Source organism: Azolla caroliniana, unplaced genomic scaffold (genome assembly GCF_043228905.1).
Source record: "Azolla caroliniana isolate FFs.n. ecotype wild unplaced genomic scaffold, voAzoCaro1.0.p SCAF_14, whole genome shotgun sequence".
NCBI lineage: Eukaryota > Viridiplantae > Streptophyta > Polypodiopsida > Salviniales > Salviniaceae > Azolla > Azolla caroliniana.
Window position 1 is genome coordinate 14,130,382 of NW_028230449.1, and position 20,419 is coordinate 14,150,800.

The 20,419-nt window shown below is 42.4% G+C and overlaps 1 protein-coding gene across 1 annotated transcript; it reads left to right on the forward strand.

The window, feature by feature from the left end:
- Nucleotides 1-11,091: 11,091 nt before the first annotated feature.
- Nucleotides 11,092-19,997, forward strand: LOC147855530 (uncharacterized). Its single transcript, XM_087330262.1, has 3 exons — nucleotides 11,092-11,239; nucleotides 15,513-15,526; nucleotides 19,527-19,997. The coding sequence occupies exons 1-3, from the start codon at nucleotides 11,095-11,097 to the stop codon at nucleotides 19,995-19,997; spliced, it is 630 nt and encodes a 209-aa protein (XP_087186388.1). The 5' UTR covers nucleotides 11,092-11,094.
- Nucleotides 19,998-20,419: the final 422 nt, after the last annotated feature.

The window sequence follows — 20,419 nt, forward strand, 5'->3', positions numbered from 1 at the left end:
CTTTTCGATTTTGGGTTCTTCAGACCTTTAGGCGTAGTGCGATCGTTGCCGACTTCCTTGTTCGGCTTTGCCAGACCCGGACTTGTTCGAATCAACTTTCTTCTTCCAACACTCGCTTTCTCGGTGACCTTTCCGACCACAATACCAACATTCCATTTCGGGTTTCCCTTGTCGGTTTCCGGCACAACCTTGACTCCCCCTGCTAGTGGAGGGTCCGGAACTATTGATGGCATTTCAATTATGCCTTTGATTCTGCTCTTGTCGGCCACCACCATTGCATGCCAATCCACCTTGTATGCCACGACCATGGGGCTGATCCGCCTCCGTGTACAACCTCCTGTTGTTGCATTGCATGCTCCTTTACGCACCCGCATGGTTCTCTTCGACCATAAGCATCGATTGCAGGTCGAAGAATGATGGTGGTTTCTCACTTGTGCAGATCACTATCCGGATCGGCTTGTACCTATGAGCTAGACCACCGAGACATATTTGTACCATCTCGTCTCCTTGATGAATCCCAAGGCATCACATATCTCCCTAATCTTGGTGTTGAAGTCGGTCATCATCATATCCCTTTGTCGGATATTGTTGAGCTCTTGATGGAGTTGCAACTTTCGGTCCATGGTACTTACGGCGAAAATCGTTTTCCAATTTTCCCAAGCCTCCTTCGGTGTCTTCGCATCTCAAATGTAGCCTAGCATCTAGCCGTGCACAGAGGATGCAAGGCAGTACAAGATTCTGCTTGCTGCTTGCTCCCACATCGGAAAATCCTTGTGTGCTGACTACGACACTACTTCGTTCACTCCTTCCACATAGCTCCAGTAACCGTGCCCAAGCAGGTACTGGGGCATTTTGTAGGACCAAGATGTGTAGTTGCTCCAATCGAGCTTTTTGGTTGGACATGAGCTTGTTCTGTCTATTTTCTTCTTCTTGTTCGTTCTTGTCGGGTGTTAGGGTTTGTTTATGTTGAACGCTTGTCGGCAATAGAGGAATCTCAACCCTTGCGCTCTAATAGCATGAAAACCTTAGCGTGCAAAAGCTAAGACAAACACAACCGGCTTAGCCGGATAGTTGCAACAGAAACCATAGAGAATCAATGGAGAACACAGAGAATCCAAAGTACGTGGGATAGACTGAGAAAGAGCAGAACATAGAAAACTTGATTCAAAAATAACACTTTGTTCATACAAATGTGCTCAATGAGCACTTTTATACAAGTCCATCAAGGACGGTCAGAAGTATGGGCAAGTACTCAATGCCCATAACTGAGCTAGTGACACTAACTCCTAGGAATATAACTTCCTAGTAATCTAGGATCGTAGGCCTCTAATGGCCTATTGACTTTGCACGGATCTACTCATTGATCTGATTCCCGATTTGACTCCCAATCTGGCTTCTCGATCCGATCCAGCTCTCTTCTTGTCTAGCCAATCCGGCCCACGTTAAGCTTGCTTGCTCAACAAACCTTATGCATGTGGCACCCCTTTTTGTGAAACGACCTATTTTGTGCTATTTTTTTAACAAAAAGCTCTTAAAATGAGACATATTACCTGTTTCAAATGACCTAGTGTTGATGAGAGTTTGATTTCATTTCGGCTAAGTGGACCGATTGAGAAGCTGAGCTGAAACGACCAATGGGCAAGTGAAGAGGAATTTGTCATCCTCTCCCCAAAGAAGAAGCTAAGGAGGTTCACTCACCGAGAGAAGAGGAAGAAGAAGATGTCGAACTATGACAACAATGATGAGGCCACATCGGATCAGAGTGAATTTGATGGGTCCATGAGTAATGATGGCAAACCGCTAGGCCATAAACTTGGCCAATGAGAAGTTGCACCAATTGACATGCCAGAAGAACCCCATTATCCGGTATGGTTATAATGAATACATTGTGCATCATTATGCATAGAGGATTTTCGCCAAAGTCCATCCGGAGAGCTATATAGAGACATCATAGGATGCCAAGTGGCAATCGACCATGGAGGATGAAATGCGGGCACTAGCCATCAATGACACATGGGACTTGGTTGACCCTCCCCAACACCGCAAGTCAATCTGATATCAGTGGGTGTACAAGGTAAAGTACAATATTGATGGGTCCTTCAATAGATACAAGGCCCGATTTGTGGCCAAATACTATACACAAACCCACGACATTGACTACGACGAGACCTTTGTGCCAGTTGCGAAGATGATGACAGTCCATGTGGTACTGACAGTAAAAGTTGCAAAGAGGTGGCATCTCCACTAGATGGACATCAAGAATACATTTTTGCAAGGTGATCTTGAGGAATAGGCATACACGGTCCAACCCCCCAAATTTTGGTCCAAATTGAACAAGTTGACAATGTGCCGATTGAAGAAGTCGCTTTATGACCTCATATGAGCCCCACCAGCTTGGTATTCCAATATCATACAATGTTTGCGTAAGATGGGTTTTGAGGTCTCAAAGTCTGACTCATCACTATTCATCCAAAAGGGTCATGCAAGTCCAATTTGCATGTTCTTGTACGTGGATGACTTGGTCATCACCAACACCGACCTTGCTGAAATCAGCCACATGAAGTCCCAACTATTAGTTGCATTTGAAATGAAGGACCTCGGGGACCTTCATTACTTCCTCGGGATCAAAGTGATCCGCACCCCCGAGGGCATATTGCTAACGCCGAGATATTATGTCCTGAATATGCTATACAAGTTTGGCATGATGGATTGCTGATCACTAATCCTCTTGACCGAACCTGTAAAGATTTGCCATGACTCAAGAGTAGCCTGCAATGAAAAATGGTTCCGGAAAATTGTTAGAATCCTGATATATTTGACAATCAGCCGACCCGATCTCAGCTATCCAATCAACTTGATCAACCAATTCATGCAGAACCGACAATCAAGCACCTTCAATGTGCACATCAGATATTGTGATACATCAACAACACGAAGGATTGTGGGTTGCTTATCAAAACGGCATTACCAAACAATTAGTCGGCTACACAGATGCCGACTGAGCCGGAGACGCCACAGATCCCCAATCAACATCGAGCTTCATGTTCTCCATTCGGATTGCGGCAATCACGTGGAGCAGCATGAACCAACCAACACTTGCACTATCGAGCACATAGGTCAAATATAGAGTAGTAGTCGCCACTACATGTGAGGCTGAGTATAGAAGCTGAAAGGCCATAGTCTTCAAAGGTCGTAGAGCCATTTAGGACCTAGTCTTCCTAGCATTATCATAGGAATATTCTAGGTCAATTAGTTGTCAGAGCTCATAAATGAGCTCACAATACTTGTGTTAGTAATGTTTTGTTGAGCGGCAAGCTCAACCGGATCCGGATCGGTGAGTCGGTGAGCAAGTCAGGCGGTGAGCTGGGGAGCTGGTTAGCTGGATCAAGCAGTAACCGAAAGTCAAGTAGCAGCTAGTCTACTAAGGAGTTAATATCTTGTAGTTAGTGTGAGACGCTCATGTGAGCATTGAAGTACATCGTACTTCTGTCAGTCCGGATGGACTTGTATAAAAGTGCTCATTGAACACATATGATGTATAGACTGAGTAGTATTTTTTGAATTGAGTTTCTGTGTGCTCTCTCTCTGTCTCTTCGGCGTACTGTTAAGCTCTCCATTAAACCTGTTTTCTATTGCTTCTGCACGTTATTTGTTTCTACATGGTATCAGAGCGCGAGGGTTGAAGACCTTTGCAATCGACATTCGCTTTTGCAAGACAAACCCCATAGGTTGTGAGAACAGAACAATGTAAAAAATAAATAAATAGAAAATGGACAGAGGAATGGCTAGCTTGCTCCCGGTAGAGAAGCTCGACAGAACCAGCTACGCATCTTGGTCTTACAAGATGCACCAGTACTTGCTTGGGCATGGGTACTTGAGCTATGTCGACGGAGCTAATGACACAACACTTGATGCAACACACAAGGACTTCCCTGTGTTGGAACAATCGGCAAGTAGAGTGATGTACTGCTTCACGTCCAGTGTCGGAGACCAGCTGCTAAGCCATATTCGAGATGCCAAGACGCCAAAAGAAGCTTGGGGAAACCTGAAGAAGGTTTTCGCCGCAAGCACAACGGCCAGGAAGCTGCAGCTCAGGGAGGAGCTCAACAATATCCAACAGAAAAGTGTGTCTGTGGCCGATTACACCTCCGTCAATGTAAATGTTGACGACGAGATGGTGCAAGTGTGCCTTGGCAGGCTAGCGTTCAAGTTCGGAGCTTTCCGAACGACGGTCTGTACGAGGGAGATTACACCGTCATTTTTCGACTTACAGTCGATGCTCCTTGTAGAGGAGAACCATGCCAGTGCGTCAACAAATGCACACACCAACAGTTGGAAGAAGCGTGCCGATTCGGACAGATCTGGATCCGGCAAAACCGGTCGTGAGAACCGGCAATACTCGCACTACACAGAAGGATCAGGAGGATCCAAAACTGGAAAAGCCGGTAAGGGGCCAGCCTTGGTGATGAAGCACGAGGCAAATTGAATGAAGAAGACACTTCCAAATTAGAGGAAGTATGGTATGTTGATTCCGGTGCGTCAAATCACATGACGAACGACAAGGAGTGGTTCTGCTTCCTGGAGAAATCGGAACAACCGGGAGTTGTCGAAACCGGAGACGACACTCCTCACCCAATCGTGCATATCGGTGAAGTCCCTTTGAGCCACGTCGGACAGAGGGGGAAGCTGATGAACGTATTACACGTTCCGACTATCATGAAGAACCTGGTGTCAGTCGGACAAATCGTCGACCAGGGAATGTAGGTGCAGTTTATGCATCTCGGGTGCTTCATCGAGGAGGAGGGCCAGATTATTGCGCAAGGGCGCAGAAACTAGAGGATGTTCATCCTCGACACCAATGTCGTCGGCACCGCTTTGTTCGCCAAAGGACAGAAGATTGAATCGGACATCGATCTCTGGCACAAGCGGATCGGCCACATCAATTACTGGAGGCTTCAAGACCTGCAAACGAAACAAGTTGTTTTCGGTTTGCCAAAGTTGAATGGCCGGAAGGCCCAAGTATGTGAAGCCTGCCAACTCGGGAAGCAACACCGGCTTCCATTCCCCACCGAACGAAACCGTCTCCTTCATCGACGACTATAGCCAGCACACATGGATCTACCTCATTGAGTGGAAGAGTGAAGTCTTCGACTGTTTCCAGAACCTCCAAAGCATGGTGGAACGGGAATCGGAGAGGAAGATCAAGTGCCTGTGGTCAGATGGCGGAAAAGAATACTTTTCCGGCCAATTCAACAATTATCTGCGGCAAACAAGAATTCGGAGAGAGTTCAGTTGCAGATACACACCCGAGCAAAATGGTGTGGCCAAAAGGAAGAACAGGTCGCTTGCTGACGCAGCAAGGGCAATGTTGGAAGAGAAGAGCATGCCCCATTTCTACTGGGCGGAGGTGGTCTGGACGACTGTCTACATCCAAAACAGGATCGGTGACAAGGTGTCCGCGCATGAGATGTATTTCGGGCGCAAGCCAAATTTGCGACACCTTCGGATATTCGGTAGCACTGCATATGTGCATGTACCGGATGAGAAGCGGACGAAGTTGGATGCAAAGTCGGAGAAATGCATCCTAGTCGGTTCCTCGCATGAGCAAAATGGGTATAAATGTTACAACCCCCGGACGAAGCAGGTCCGAGTTAGCCAGGATGTGGAGTTTGATGAGATGGCATCATGGTATGCCTTACCGGCTCCGACTTCCGACCCCGACCCGATACCGGAGGATGAGGCTATTGAGCCTGACCAGTCCAGCTAGAAGATGATGAATCCGGGACTCAAGAAGAGAGTCCAGAATCATTTCGGTTGAATGGGCCGAACGAGAGACTGGGTCAATCCGACCAGTCAGAAGAGGAACCGGCAAGTAGTGAAGGCTCTGCAGTGCTCTCCCCGCGCAAGGAACCAAGGAGACGGTTCACACACAACGAGAAGGGGAAGAAGAAGATGCCGGATTATGAAACCGGTAATGATGAGTCGGATCAGAGCGGATCCGACTCCGGAAAGAAAAATGACGGTTCTTCGGCACCAAAGATCGAACCGGCCAAGAAGTGCCTCAAACCGGGTAACGGTGGGTTGCGTCGGTCAACCTACCAGAAAGAACCTGTTAAGCGGTACGGGTACAATGAGTACATGGCGCATCATTATGCGTACATGACCAAGGTGGCAGAAGTGCGTGAGCTGAAGAGCTACATAGAAAGGGCAAACGACGCACATTCGTGTGCCGCTATGGAGGAAGAGATGCGGGCACTTGATGCCAACGACACATGGGACCTTGTCGACCCTCCCCAACGCTGTAAACCGATCGGATGTAAGTTGGTGTACAAGGTAAAGTACAACGCTGACGGTTCAGTTAACCGGTACAAGGCCCAGTTAGTGGCGAAGGGATACGCGTAGACCCACGGAATCCATTATGACGAGACATTCACTCGAGTAGTGAAGATGACGACGGTTCGTGTGCTGCTAGCGATTGTTGCGGCAAAGGAGTGGCATCTTCACCAGATGGACGTGAAGAATGCATTTCTTCAAGGAGATCTAGAAGAAGAGTTCTTTATGACCCAACCTCCCGGTTTTCAGTCGGAGATGAACAAGTCGGTTGTATGTCGGCTGAAGAAGTCACTTTATGGCCTAAAGCAAGCCCCCTGAGCGTGGAATGCGAAGATTACGCACCCGTTGCGTAAGTTGGGGTTTGCGGCCTCCAAGTCCAACTCTTCGTTTTTCATCCGACAAGGTCCGGACAGTTCGGTTTGCATCTTGCTGTATGTTGATGATCTAGTCATCATCGGACCTGGACGCGATGAAATCAGCCGAGTCAAGTCCCAACTGTCGGACGCATTTGAGATGAAGGACCTGGGGGACCTTCACTATTTCCTTGGGATCGAGGTGATCCGAACCCCCGATGGGATATTGGTCTCACAAAGACACTATGTGTTTTGGTCTCACAAAGACACTATGTGTTGAATATGTTGTACAAGTTCAGCATGACGGAATGCCACCCTATTTCTACACCCTTGGACCGACAACAGAAGCTCTGTCCCAACTCTGGACCGGCCTACGATGATAAACAATTCCGACTAATCGTCGGAAGCCCTATATATCTGACAATCACCCAACCTGACATCAGTTATCCGGTCGGCGTGATCAGTCAATATATGCAGAAGCCAACTGTGGAGCACCTTCTGTGCGCGCATCTAATTTTGCAATATGTGAGCGGCACGAAGGACCGGGGACTATTATACCGGTGAGGTATAATGGAAGAGCTAGTCGGTTACACGGATGCCGATTGGGTCAGCGATGCGTCAAATCACAGATCAACTTCCGGTTACATGTTTTCCCTTGGTAGCGCGACTATTGCATGGAGTAGGAAAAAGTAGCCCATTGTGGCTCTGTCAAGCACTGAGGCTGAGTATCGAGGTGCTACCGTCGCTAATTGTGAAGCCATTTGGCTTCGACGACTGCTACAAGACTTGTGGATCAAGGTGCCGACCCCGATCCTGATCTACTGCGACAATATGAGCAGCATGCAACTCGCCAAGAACCCCGTATTCCATGCCCACACAAAACACATAGAAGTGCACTATCACTTCGTGCGTGAGCATATCCTAAGCGGTGAAGTCGAACTTCGGTATGTTCATACGGATCGGCACGTTGCCGACATCTTCACCAAACCGCTCGGATCGGACAAGTTGCAGCACTTTACCGAAATGCTTGGTGTTCAGCATCTCAACGTGCCAAACTTGAGGTGGAGAATGGGCAAGGGCACCACCGGAACGGGCAAAGGCAAAGAGACTGCCGATTGTGCCGGTGGGGGAAGAACCAACAAGGGGAGAGAAAGGAAGAAGAAAGGAGCCGAGTCGACAAAGGAAGTTGACACATCCAAACAAGTCGGAACAAGCGGCAGCGGAGGCAGAGTCAAGAACGATAGAGCCGACCATAAAGAAGAAGGCCAAGACCCGAACATGGTTCGATGTGTTGAAGGGCCTGGAACCAGAAGACGAATTGGGAGCAACCGATTCGGACAAGAGATGGAACGAGTCAGAGACAGCCGATTTGATTCTACAGAGGGATTCGGAAGAACCAGATCAATTTAAGGCCAAGAGGACGAGATGACAGCAAAAGTCGACGCCAACACGAAGGAATCGGCGGGTCGACAAGCGTCGAAGTCACAACAACGAGGGAGCTAATTTGGGCTTGTTGAGCAGACAAGCCAACCAAGGAGGTCATGATGCGCAAAAACAGAAGGATCGCGGCAAACGGGACCAGACCGGACGAGGAGCGCGAGCGAGGCGGAGTGACGCTAGAAGGAGCCAAGTGGAAGGACCGGCTGCCATAGAGACTGACACTACGATCTGACCTCAAATTGAACTTGAGGGGGAGTGTTGAGCGGCAAGCTCAACCAGATCTGGATCGGCATCCAGAAGGATGAGCCGGATCGGCGAACCGGTGAGCTGGGGAGCCGGTTAGCTGGATCAAGCAGTAACCGGAAGTGAAGTAGCAGCTAGTCTACTAAGGAGTTAATATCTCGTAGTTAGTGTTAGACGCTCGTGTGGGCATTGAATTACACCGTACTTCTGTCAGTCCGGATGGACTTGTATAAAAGTGTTCACTGAACACATACGATGTACAGACTGAGTAGTATTTTTTGAATTGAGTTTTTGTGTCCTCTCTCTCTATCTCTCCCGCAGACTGTTAAGCTCTCCATTAAACCTGTTTTCTATTGCTTCCGCACACTATTTGTTTCTACATGTTTGTATAAATTCTCTCTCTCTCTCTCTCTCTCTCTCTCTCTCTAACGTTGCTACCAACAAATCTTTCTACCACTTGCTGTCGTCACCGTCTGCAGCCATCGTCTTAGTCGTCACTACTACTGTCGTCGCCGTCTGTCTTTGTTTGTCGTCACCACCACCATCGTCATCTCTGCCGTCATTCTGTTTTTTGTAGTGGTTGCCGTTGTTGTAGTTGTCGACCGCCAATGTTACCTGCGCTTCTGACGTCGTCGTCGGTTGAGTAAACGAGAGAGTATAAATGTGCTTCTACACTTATACCTAGTATAAATGTGCTTCTACACTTCTACACTCGGCTAAGGTTTCTGTCCTTTTTGTCTTTTCTTTCTTTTATCTTTTGAAGACGAAACCATAAGGAAACACACGAAGAAATTATAAGTAAGGAAGAATTTTTAGATGTCCTTAACCGTTTAGTTAAAATAGAAAAATGGGCGAAAGAGATTGAAGCTGAAAAACAAAAAGATAATGAAGAAAAATAAGTGCTTATTGCTGAAATAGCGAAACTTAAAGTAGACCACATGAACCTTCAGAAACAAGTTAAGGACCTTGAGACATCTAGGGAAGATGGTGAAATATCTTCCCTAGAGGATATTAAGGATGAGATAAAAAAGGTTAAGGAAGAGCTTAAAAGCGATATGGAATTAGCAAAAACTGGGTGGGTTGATGTAGTAAAACGTAATATTAAAAAGGAACTAATGGATGAAAATACTGTAAACACTACCCTTGAGGAGGGAAAAATGTGTCAAGCTCAACGCCTAAATGTACGAGTTACTGGGCTCAAGGAAGGTTCATCTCCTGATGAAGATGCACAAACATTAGGGAAAATGTTGGGGTACGACACCCTACCAATTACTAAAACTTGGAGGGCAAGACGTGACACCACTAGGAAAAGAGCTTTGGTTCTTCAGTTTAAGAACTTAGAATCTAGAATCACATTTTTTTAAATCAGACCAATTCTTCGAGGATTGGGCGGGGACCCTATCTACCTTGATGAAAACCTCACCAAGATGCTAATTGAGCATCGTAAAACTTGTATGCCTCGAGTTATCCAAGCTCGTAAAGAGGGGCATCATGCTTTTTACCGAGACAAACGTGTGATAATAAATGATCGCGCCACCCATTGACGACGTGTGGCCCATGTGGCATGACTTTATGGAACTGTAATGGTGCACTTTGGACACACCCTGGTTGTCTAGAGGAGATTTTGAAGGTATCGGACATACCTTTTTTAGTAGACACACATCAGAGTCCAAATCGAGGACTGCCACGAGTTGACGGTTTTCGTTGGGAAACCTCACGTCGACGCACTACTAGAGATTCTGGAGGGGTTGCGATAGTATTTTGGAGAGAGATACATAATAGAATAGAAATACTAAAGACAAATCTAGAGGCCCGTTTTATGTGGGTGAAAGTCCTCACTAGCAAGGATCAGGTGATATTTATCGCCGTTTATTACTTCCCCCGAAAGGATCCCGGTATAATATAGCTGGAGAGGCGAGTATAATTGATAAAGGAATGCCACATGGGCATTCTCCATACAAGCCTTTATCGGATGACATAATTCAATATTCTTCTCAAGGGGAAGTCTTCCTTGTCGGAGATTTCAATATGAGAACCCAATCCCGACAATGCACAATATTCTAGATGGATAGAAACCTAGAAATGGTGAATGTCAGCCCTTTAGCCTTAGACATAACACGTACATGAAAGGATCAAGGTACGGACCCCACAAGCTTTGGCCATTATTTACTTGAACTTGGAAGTCGACACCAGATGATCATATATAATGGCATAGCCAAGTGGCCAGGCTCAAAAAAGCTCACATGTTTCACACATGGAGGAGGGGAAAGCACAGTTCATTACCTAATAGGATGCCTTGAAGCTACCCACATGGTTAACTCCTTCCGGGTGGCCCCATGCCCAAGTGGTGCAAATCATAGCTTCCTATACTTTGAGCTAAAATGCGACCTCCCACGTTACCAACTCTAGTCAACCAAACCATCACACCATAATACATTTCACGCATGACCTCGCTGACATCTACTCCCGACATGTTCAAGCGCATCTCTCCTCTTTTGATTCTTCCTTGCCTTTATAGAACCTCACTACAAAACTCGCACACATCCTTCACTCAACAGCAATTAGTAGCTTTCCATACGTGAAACACACTAATCATAGTAGAATAGGGTCTATGCCACAGAACAAGTGGTATACTATGGATTGTAGAGAGTTGTATAGACAACTTAAAGTGTCATGACTTAATGGTACTATTTCCTCAGTACAGGCTCGCAAAGAGATACGCAAGATGACACGTCGTAAAAGAGGAGCTTGGGAAACATCTCAATATTGGGAACTCTACCATATGCTCATGAGTAGGAACTACACCCTTGCATGGAAGAGACTACGGGAACCACGACCACAAACACCCATCGAGGATCCCAATATTTGGCGCACATATATCGAGATACTCAGTTTTACATACTCAGTCTTATATACCACTCTTTATACAAAGGTTTAAAATCGAAAGTTTGTCTAGGAGAAATATATATATACAAGAACCTAAGGCTAAAATTCAAGTCGATGTTCATGACAATGTATTGATATACTCTTCGGAGTGCCAATAGTTCTATGGGTTGAACACGTGATTCCAAGCGCATAACATGGTAAGAGGTAGTGTATTTAACTCCTAATTGCCTCCAAAACATCTTTTGAATTTTCTCAATCTCATTCCATGCATTAAGAGAGATAGTGCCACCCCATACTTCTACTCCATAAAGCAATACTTGAGTTACCATGGCATTGAACAACATTTTTTTTACTTCCCATCCACAAGTATCACTTTCGTTGCATTGGCTCTCCAAAAGGTAATATGATTTCCAACCGGCTTGGAGCCTAGAATCAAAGCATGCACTCCATTTATATGTGGTGGATACATCAATACCAAGATATTTAAAGCTTCGAACAAATTGTATATGTTCACCTCTATATGTGAGCATAGGGTAATGGTTAGGTTGGATGGTTTGCACTACCATCATTTTTTGTTAGTCCACATTCACTACTAGTCCACTACTATGGCAAAATTCTTCCTATACCCGAAGTAAATTTTGCATACTATCAACATCATATGAGAAGAGTACCACATCATATGTATATAGAAGTAATAAGATAACATGTTGCATCAATTTGGGGGCATTCAATCCTTCTTCTCTTGCAACCTTATTCACCACTTCTTCCAATACATAAGCCAAAGAGTGTGGGTGATACTAGACATCCTTCCTTGACCCCAATGTTACTTAAAAAGTGCTTTGAGAATCCACTATCCATTTTTAGTTGTCATATAACTTGTTCATATAGGCATGCAACAACAGCTCTAATGGTATGTCAATCTCTACCATTCTATTCCAAAGCTCACTTCGTTGTTGTGATGTGGTGTGTTTAGTGCGAGAAAAAGTCAAAAGGTGAGGATACACACACATTTCACAAATACTTGTAAAAATGAAAATAAATCAATAATAAATAAACCTAGGACCTAATGGCATTGAGTGCGTATAGAGGGGTGCAAGTAAGATTTGAACCTTGCACCTCCAGGATAGGAAGCAATTAGCTTACCACTAAAGCTACTACTAAGTGTTTTAGATTTTGTATATTTCCTTATCATATTCAGTATTCCATAGGAAACAAACGTACAAAACCGTGTGCACAAAACCATGGTATTAAGCCCATGGTTTTGTGCATGTCATAAGCAAAACCATGGTTTTAGCCCATGGTTTTGTGCATGTCATAAGCATGGAGAGACCTATAAAAGCCTGTAGTTGAGCTTGTGTAAAGGGGGGTCAATTTGGAGATCTTCTTATTCTTCTTCTTGACATCTATTTTCTTCTCAAGTATAAAAATCTTCGATCTTCTCAAGTGTGACATTAGTTTCCTCGACTCCTACATACACATCATCATCTGTTCGACAATTTCATGAACGTCCTCCCCGGTCTGAGACCCCGGTGGTCCCGCTCAAGCGAAGCACGACGCGCGCGCATCTTCGTGACATCGTGATTTGGCATTAGAAGCTTTCTTAAAATCAACAAAACAACAATAAAGTGTTTTCTCTTGTAGTTGACTCTCTTCCATGATTACTCTCAATGTGACGAAATGATCCATAGTGGAATGTTTTGGTCTAAATCCTGCTTACCCAAGTGCTCTTTTGCTTGTAGTTTTGGCCCATTTGCTTATCTTTTGCTCCATAATGGTGCTATATAATTTAGCAATAGTTGAGCTCACCATTATTGTACAATAATTTGATACTTGATTCTTATCTCCGGCTTTAAATATTGGTTTAATCCAATTCAGAAACCAATCATTTGGAAATCCAATTTTGGCCTTAGAAGACGTTAATATATCTTTCTTTCTTTCTTTTTATAATTGTCATTATCCAATGACAAGTATGTGGCATTGCCCCTTTTAAAAGCTCACTTGATACGTAGGTTCCATCTGTTTCTTTCCCACTTGTTCCCTTACTGACATCATCAATATCGATACATGTGGTGCATGGTGTTTCAATTTTCTCAACCATAGGAGCCACACCTTCATGCATATATAGCCTTTGTACATAATCTAACATCTCTTCATTTGTAATGTGGCCTTTCAAATATTCTTTCTTACCCTTGAGTTGCCCCCATGCTAATTTTTGTTTGATCTTAAACAAGTTTTCTTTTTCATCTCTTGCATTTGGAAATAACTTCTTTTCTTTCTCCTCACTACTTTCTTATATAGGTGCCATGCAACAATCTTTTCATTTCCCCCCTCTATGGACTTAAACCATTTCAAATACATCTTACATTCATCATTGAACCTAAGAATTACATGGAAAACTACACATCTTATGCCCACCCACATGCCTCTTAAAATATTGATACCCAACCTTAAGGATGATCTCCTTCAAATATTGCCAATTTTCTTTAGCATCGTTGCTTAGAGAAAAATTTAATAAATGGTTCTCCACTTCATTTGCATACATCTTAGCTTTTTCGTAGCAAGGTCGGATGATATATCACTTTTCATCTTTTACTCCAGGGCATCTATTGGTGAAAGTACACTGGTTTGTGGTTTGAGTCCGGAGATAGAGAACCAACTTTAAACACATTCACCAATGATAGATCACATGCCAACATTAATGCATAATCAACCACACTTCCTCCACCCAAGGATGGTAAACATGTGAGCACATTTTTCAATGGGAATGCCTTTATACCATTTAGGATAGTCAAGTTTGTGCAATTTAACATATGTATAAACAGTTTTCCATAATTTGACATGACACAATCCTCTGAGTCACGCAATAGACAATGTTCTACTACATTTTCTTCAAATGTCTCCACATTTTGGAAATTTCCAACTCTTGAATTGAAGTCTCCCATAATTAAAACTTTGCCAAGCTTCTCAAATGAAAGTACATCATGACATAATTTTGTAAAAGGATCATCACAATCTAACCCAAACCTATTATAGTAGTTTGAGTCTTTGTGAGGAATGTAACATGCAACTATATACAACTTCTCTTTCCCCAAATTAACCTCTATCCATATATATCTCTTATAGTCATAATATTTACATACTTTGATAGAATTATCTAAGCTCTCATGGTAGATACATGCTATCCCGGCACACCCAATATTCCCTTTAGAGTGAGGCCATATCGAATTTATGAGGTAACCTATACCTTAGGTATACGTTTGGCCTCATGCTCCCATGTTTCAGCCAAAAATATAATATCCATACCTTGAGCTACATCATGGAGTCCTAAACCCTTATTCCATAGATATCCTCTACAATTCCAAAACATTACTTTCAATCGTGAAACACTTATAGTCCCATAGGTCGTTGCTTGCTATGCCTTTTGATTTGCTTTCCTACATGCATATCGGTAAAAGCATGCGAGTGGAAACACTATTATAGCTAATTAGCTACTAAAATGGCCACAACTAATTAGCTATTTATTTAGCTAGTTTTTTGCGGGCAAATCATAAGGATGGTTTATTAAATTTTATGTTTTATTAGTTAAATAAATGTCATTTAAATACATGTCATTTTATTTATGAGAATACTCAAATATTTGAACTTTGGTTTCTGACGTAGTGGAACTTGGGGAATAGTGCCATCATCTAAGGTCGATTTGAATGTCATCAAATTCCTGATAATCTTGAGTTCGAGTTCGAACTCCAAACAAATGGAGTACTCTGAGCACGAACACAGACGAAGCTCCCAAGCAGCACAAAAACTATGAGATCAACATTGCACCTTTAGAGCTACAACACACAACCAGTTCAATCCTCGTCCAGGTATGTATTAGTTACATATTAATAATAAAAAAATCCTTTGTGATATCTGTTTGTAACTTTGGTGCATGTTCATCTTTCCCAAAAATCGAATAGGGCGAAGTTGTTGGAGTCCCAACAAGGATGTCTCGAAGATCAAGGTGTAGCAGCAGGTGTGTTTCTGATTGACAGAATTTCGTATTACGGTTGATTTCGGCCGTTAGTGGTTTAGGGTTTTTTATTACAAATTTCAGATTACAAATTTCTAATTACAAATTTTTGATTACAAATTTCAGATTACTATCGTAATGTGTTGTAATTTTGCACCAATTCTCATGACAAATTCTGATTAGGGTTTTTGATTTTTTAAGTGGTTGATTTTTTATACATGTTGAAAAGGACAGATTACAAATTTCAGATTATTGTCTCAAAGTGCTGTAATTTTGCACCAAATTCACATTAAAAATTCTGTTTTTGCACCAATTCTAATTACTGATTTTCTATTTCAGGTGGCTTGTTCCTCCCTATCCTGGAGTGCTAAACTTCGCAAAATTTTGTGAGACAAAGGAGGACTTTCACAACATATATGGTATGTCGCTCGAGGATATTCACCCTATTGTTCTAACAAATAGATTGATTAATGATGTAGATTGGATGTCAGTATCTAAAGTGCCTAGAGTGAAAGGCAAGCTCAAGCTCAAGCACGTACGATTGGATTAGTACGATGACTGCACGAGACTGCACCAAAATGTACATCAAGAGATCCCGATCAACAACAAGTTGTACGTTTCATTTGCTAGAGCTTTTGCATTTGAGTATTACAAAAGAGCGAAGGAATCTCGTGACCTTGAAATGTACAACGTAGCTTGGGCAATTTATGGTGAGGCATCGGTAGAAGGATGCCGGAAGATGGGGAGTTTGCAACAAAAAATGGAAAGATTTTGGAGCATGGCAGTTGATGATGCAATTGCCAAATCTCAACCAACCTGCAAGTATACACCACACCAATAAACGATGAAAGCCAATGTCGATGATACAGGTGAGACATTGATTAGGTATATGCTAAAAAATGTCCATGAAGCCTTGAGACCATGGTTGTTTACATACCCATATTTAATGTTTAAATACGTATAGTACCTCATCATTTGTATAGTACGTACTATACCTCAATGTTGTTAAGTCAAATATCATGTACATTTGTCCAATACGGTATTTAACGTATTTATAAAAAAACAGGTATAATACGTATTTATAAAGAAAATGTAAGTAAAACCGCAACAAAAAGCAACAGAAAAAAAAGATTTTAGTGAAAACGAAGCCAAAGGAAGGAAGAAAGAAGAATAGAAGAGACGACGATGAAGAAGATGAAGAAGAAGAAGAAGAAGAAGAAGAAGAAGAAGAAGAAGTAGAAGAGAGAAAAGAAGACAGAAAGTTGTCTTGACTCTGAGTGTGATAATCGCAAAAGATAGAAGAAGGAGAAGAAGAAGAAGCAAAAGAAGAGAGAAAAGAAGACATAAACTTGTCCTGACTCTAAGTGTTATAATCGCAGAAGATAGAAGAAGCAAACGAAGAAAAGAGAAACCTATCATGAGTGTGATAATCGTAGACGATTCCTCAATCTATGAAGGCATAATTGTAAATAATTACAATTTGAAGTAGAACATCGTGATACATACTTACACTAATTTATAGAATAAGGGAATGTCGACATCCATATTACTACAAGTATTTTAGGATGTGAAATGTTCAAATGTCTTATGTGCATTTTAGGATGTAGAACTATACTGTACATCACAAAATTGGGTAAAGCTAGATGTTTTTCACAATACTATAGATATTTTTTAGAAAGGTAAATAATTTTCAAATTCTAGAAGTATTTAACATACAATACATAAAATACGTAAACTACGTATTTTACATATTTTATAAGTATTTAACATCTTAAGAAAACGTATTTAACGTATTTTCTTAGGCTGTTGCGATGGAGAGCAAAGTCACTTTGGTAGTTACAGCAATCAGAAATAAGATTCAGGTACCTATTGTTTTGCGAGTATGTAATATGTTATAAATAACTTGTACATGAAAATGTGCTAGTGAGGCATTATCTGGAACAGGTTGCTCAACATAAGCTTGAAATTGAGGGGTTGATGGATCCCCAACGGAAAATTGAACTACAGACAGAGATCCAGGATCTTTTAATGAACCTGGACCTTGTAGGTGTAAATACTGTCACTGATTACAATTTGGACAAGCTACAAGTAAGTTAATGATTCTTCTTTCTTGTTGTTGTATCTTCCCCATTAAGGAATAATTAATCGGTAAATTTCTCGGCTGCGTTGAAGGAACAATACTCCCGTCAAGTATAGGTAGTTAGTTGCCTTAAGAAGCAACTACATTTTGTGGAGGGGATGGTAAGGAGCATATAAGAATTGGACCTGTACATTCTTGCTCCCTTACCAAATGAAAGAGAACCAGGAAACAATATATTGATTGTTCAAGCACGTTGCATCACTTGTAGATTACGTGTAGAGGACAAAACTACTACTCTGTTGGTTCACCTACAACCATGCCAACACACATACCATATCATTTGTTTTCAATATGCTTGTCATATTGCTGCATTCTGTTTGGAGGATTGTAGTATAGCTCTCCCAGATGAGTGGAGAAAACTAATAGGTAAAATTGCTACTTGTGACCATAGTGTAGCTAATTAGTTACATCTTTGCTAATTAGGTAAGCCGTACAAAGTGTGGAAACTGTTTAGCTGTTATGGTTGTAGTGTAGTAGTTAATTAGCTAACATGTAGCTAATTAGCTAAGTGGTAGCGAACTAGCTACTACCATACTTTAGCTGAGTAGCTAATTAGCTAAGTGATAGCCAATTAGCTACTACCATAGTTGAGTATAGTAGCTAATTATCTAAGTGGTAGCTAATTAGCTACTACCATAGTTTAGTACAGTAGCTAATTAGCTAAGTGGTAGTTAATTAGCTACTACCATACTTTCATTATGAGTAGTGGTTATTAAGAGCTATTATTACTATATTCCCATCTCAAAAAATGGCCCATGGGTGACCCCATAATAAGCCCTATTCCTCCCTATAGAGGAAAGTGGCACCTATTTTAACATTACATGTTTTTTTTCCTTTATCATAAAAATAGAAGGATAGGAGCAAAATACTCCTTCATTTGAAGCAAGAAAGACTCAACTCAAACTCTACACCTCTCTCTATATATTTATACGCCTTAACCATTACGCTACTACAAGTTATTTATTATTATAATTATTATTTTCATTTATATATTATTTCTCACTGTGCGTGGAAGCTCGCTTTTTCTCACAGTGCACACGCCACACCACGCCACCATTTTACGTGGGTGAAAATCCTCACTAATAAGGATCAAGCAATATCTATTGCCATTTGTTACTTTCCCCCGAAAGGATCCTGGTATAATATGGCTGGAGAGACAAGTTTAGTTCATGAAGGACCGCCACATGGGCCTTCTCCATATGAACCTTTATCAGATGACATAATCCAATATTCTTCTCAACGGGAAGTCTTCCTCGTAGGAGATTTCAAGTCAGAACCCAATCCCAACAATGCACAATATTTAAGACGGATAAAAACCTAGAAATGGTGAATGTCGATCCTTTAGCCATAGGATCACACGTAGATCAAAAGATCAAGGTTTGGATGCCACAAGCTTTGGCCATCATCTGCTTGAACTTGGAAGTCAATACCAGATTATCATATATAATGGTTTAGCCAAGTGGCCGCGCTCGGAAGAGCTCACATGTTTCCCACATAGAGGAGGGGAAAGCACAATTGATTACCTAATAGGACGCCCTGAAGCTACCCACATGATTAACTCCTTCTAGGTGGCTCCATGCACTATTGGTGCAGACCATAGCTTCCTATACTTTGAGCTAAAATGTATCACCTCCAATGCCACCAACTCTAGTCAATCAAACCATCACATTGCAATACATTTCATGCATTAGCTCTCTGACATCTACTCGGGACATGTTCAAAACCATATCTCCTCTCTTGATTCTTCCTTGCGTTTAGAGAACCTCACTACAGAACACATACATCCTTCAGTCAACAGTAATTAGTAGTTTCCCATACACGAAACACTCCAATCAAAGTAGAGTAGGTTCTACGCCACAGAATAGGTGGTATGATGAGGATTGCACAGACTTGTATAGACAACTTTAAGTATCGTGACTTAGTGGTACTATTTCCTCAATATAGGCTCGCAAGAGATGGGCAAAATGGCACGTCGGAAAAGACAAGCTTGGGAAGCATCCAATATTAGGAACTCTACCACATGCTCATGAGTAGGGATTGCACCCTTGCATGGAAGAGACTATGGGAACTGAGACCAAAAACACCCATTGAGGATCCCAACACTTGGCACACATTTACATAGAGACTCTACCACGTCTCGAACCAACCACTCATTCCCATGCCTTCCACACTTCAACCTACCATGGGGACACTTTTCATGACCTCTACAGTCATGAAGGTCATAAACAAATTACAACATAGGAAGTCCATGGACCACACAGGATTGAGAGTTGAACACATCATATATGCTCGAGAGTGTCTAGCTCATTTTGTCACTCTAATCTTTAACCGTGCCCTCACCGAGGGTTTTCCACTACAATGGACCATGAGCACAGTGGCCCCTATACATAAAGGAGGGGACCCAATGGACTCAAATACATATAGGACCATTTTGATAGGTCGTACACTCACTACATTATATGGTGGAGTAATGGAAGCAAAGCTTAGTGATTATATCGAAACCTTAAGTCTTCGAGCACCTAAGCAGGTTGGCTTTAGACGAGCCTTCTCCACTATTGACCATATCTTCACACTTAGATTCTTAATTAACTAGACGAAGGATCGCAAGAAGAAACTATATTGTTGTTTATGGACTTCCGCAAAGCCTTCGACATAGTTACTAGGGAGCGGTTGTTTGATAAGCTTAAAAGCCTGGAGATACGTAATGAGATGCTCTAGGCCATCTACGCTCTATATGAGCAAGTCTCTGGGTGCATAAGAAGCCCATGCGGCTTATCTGATTGCTTCACCAACACCATTGGTGTAAAACAAGGTTGCCCCCTATCATTGACTCTTTTTGGGATCTACATCAATGAGGTCATTGATTTTATTGCTCGTAAGGGAGGAAACAGAGTAGTCATTGGGGGTACGCAAGTTAGTCTCTTACTCTATGTAAACGACATAATTTTGCTTTCAGAGTCTGAACATGACTTACAAAAGCACCTTAATGCCCTAAATGACTTTTGCACATAACGA

What these genes read in the sequence shown, in the direction of transcription:
- LOC147855530 (XM_087330262.1), top strand. Translation starts at nt 11,095, where the DNA reads ATGACACGTCGTAAAAGAGGAGCTTGGGAAACATCTCAATATTGGGAA.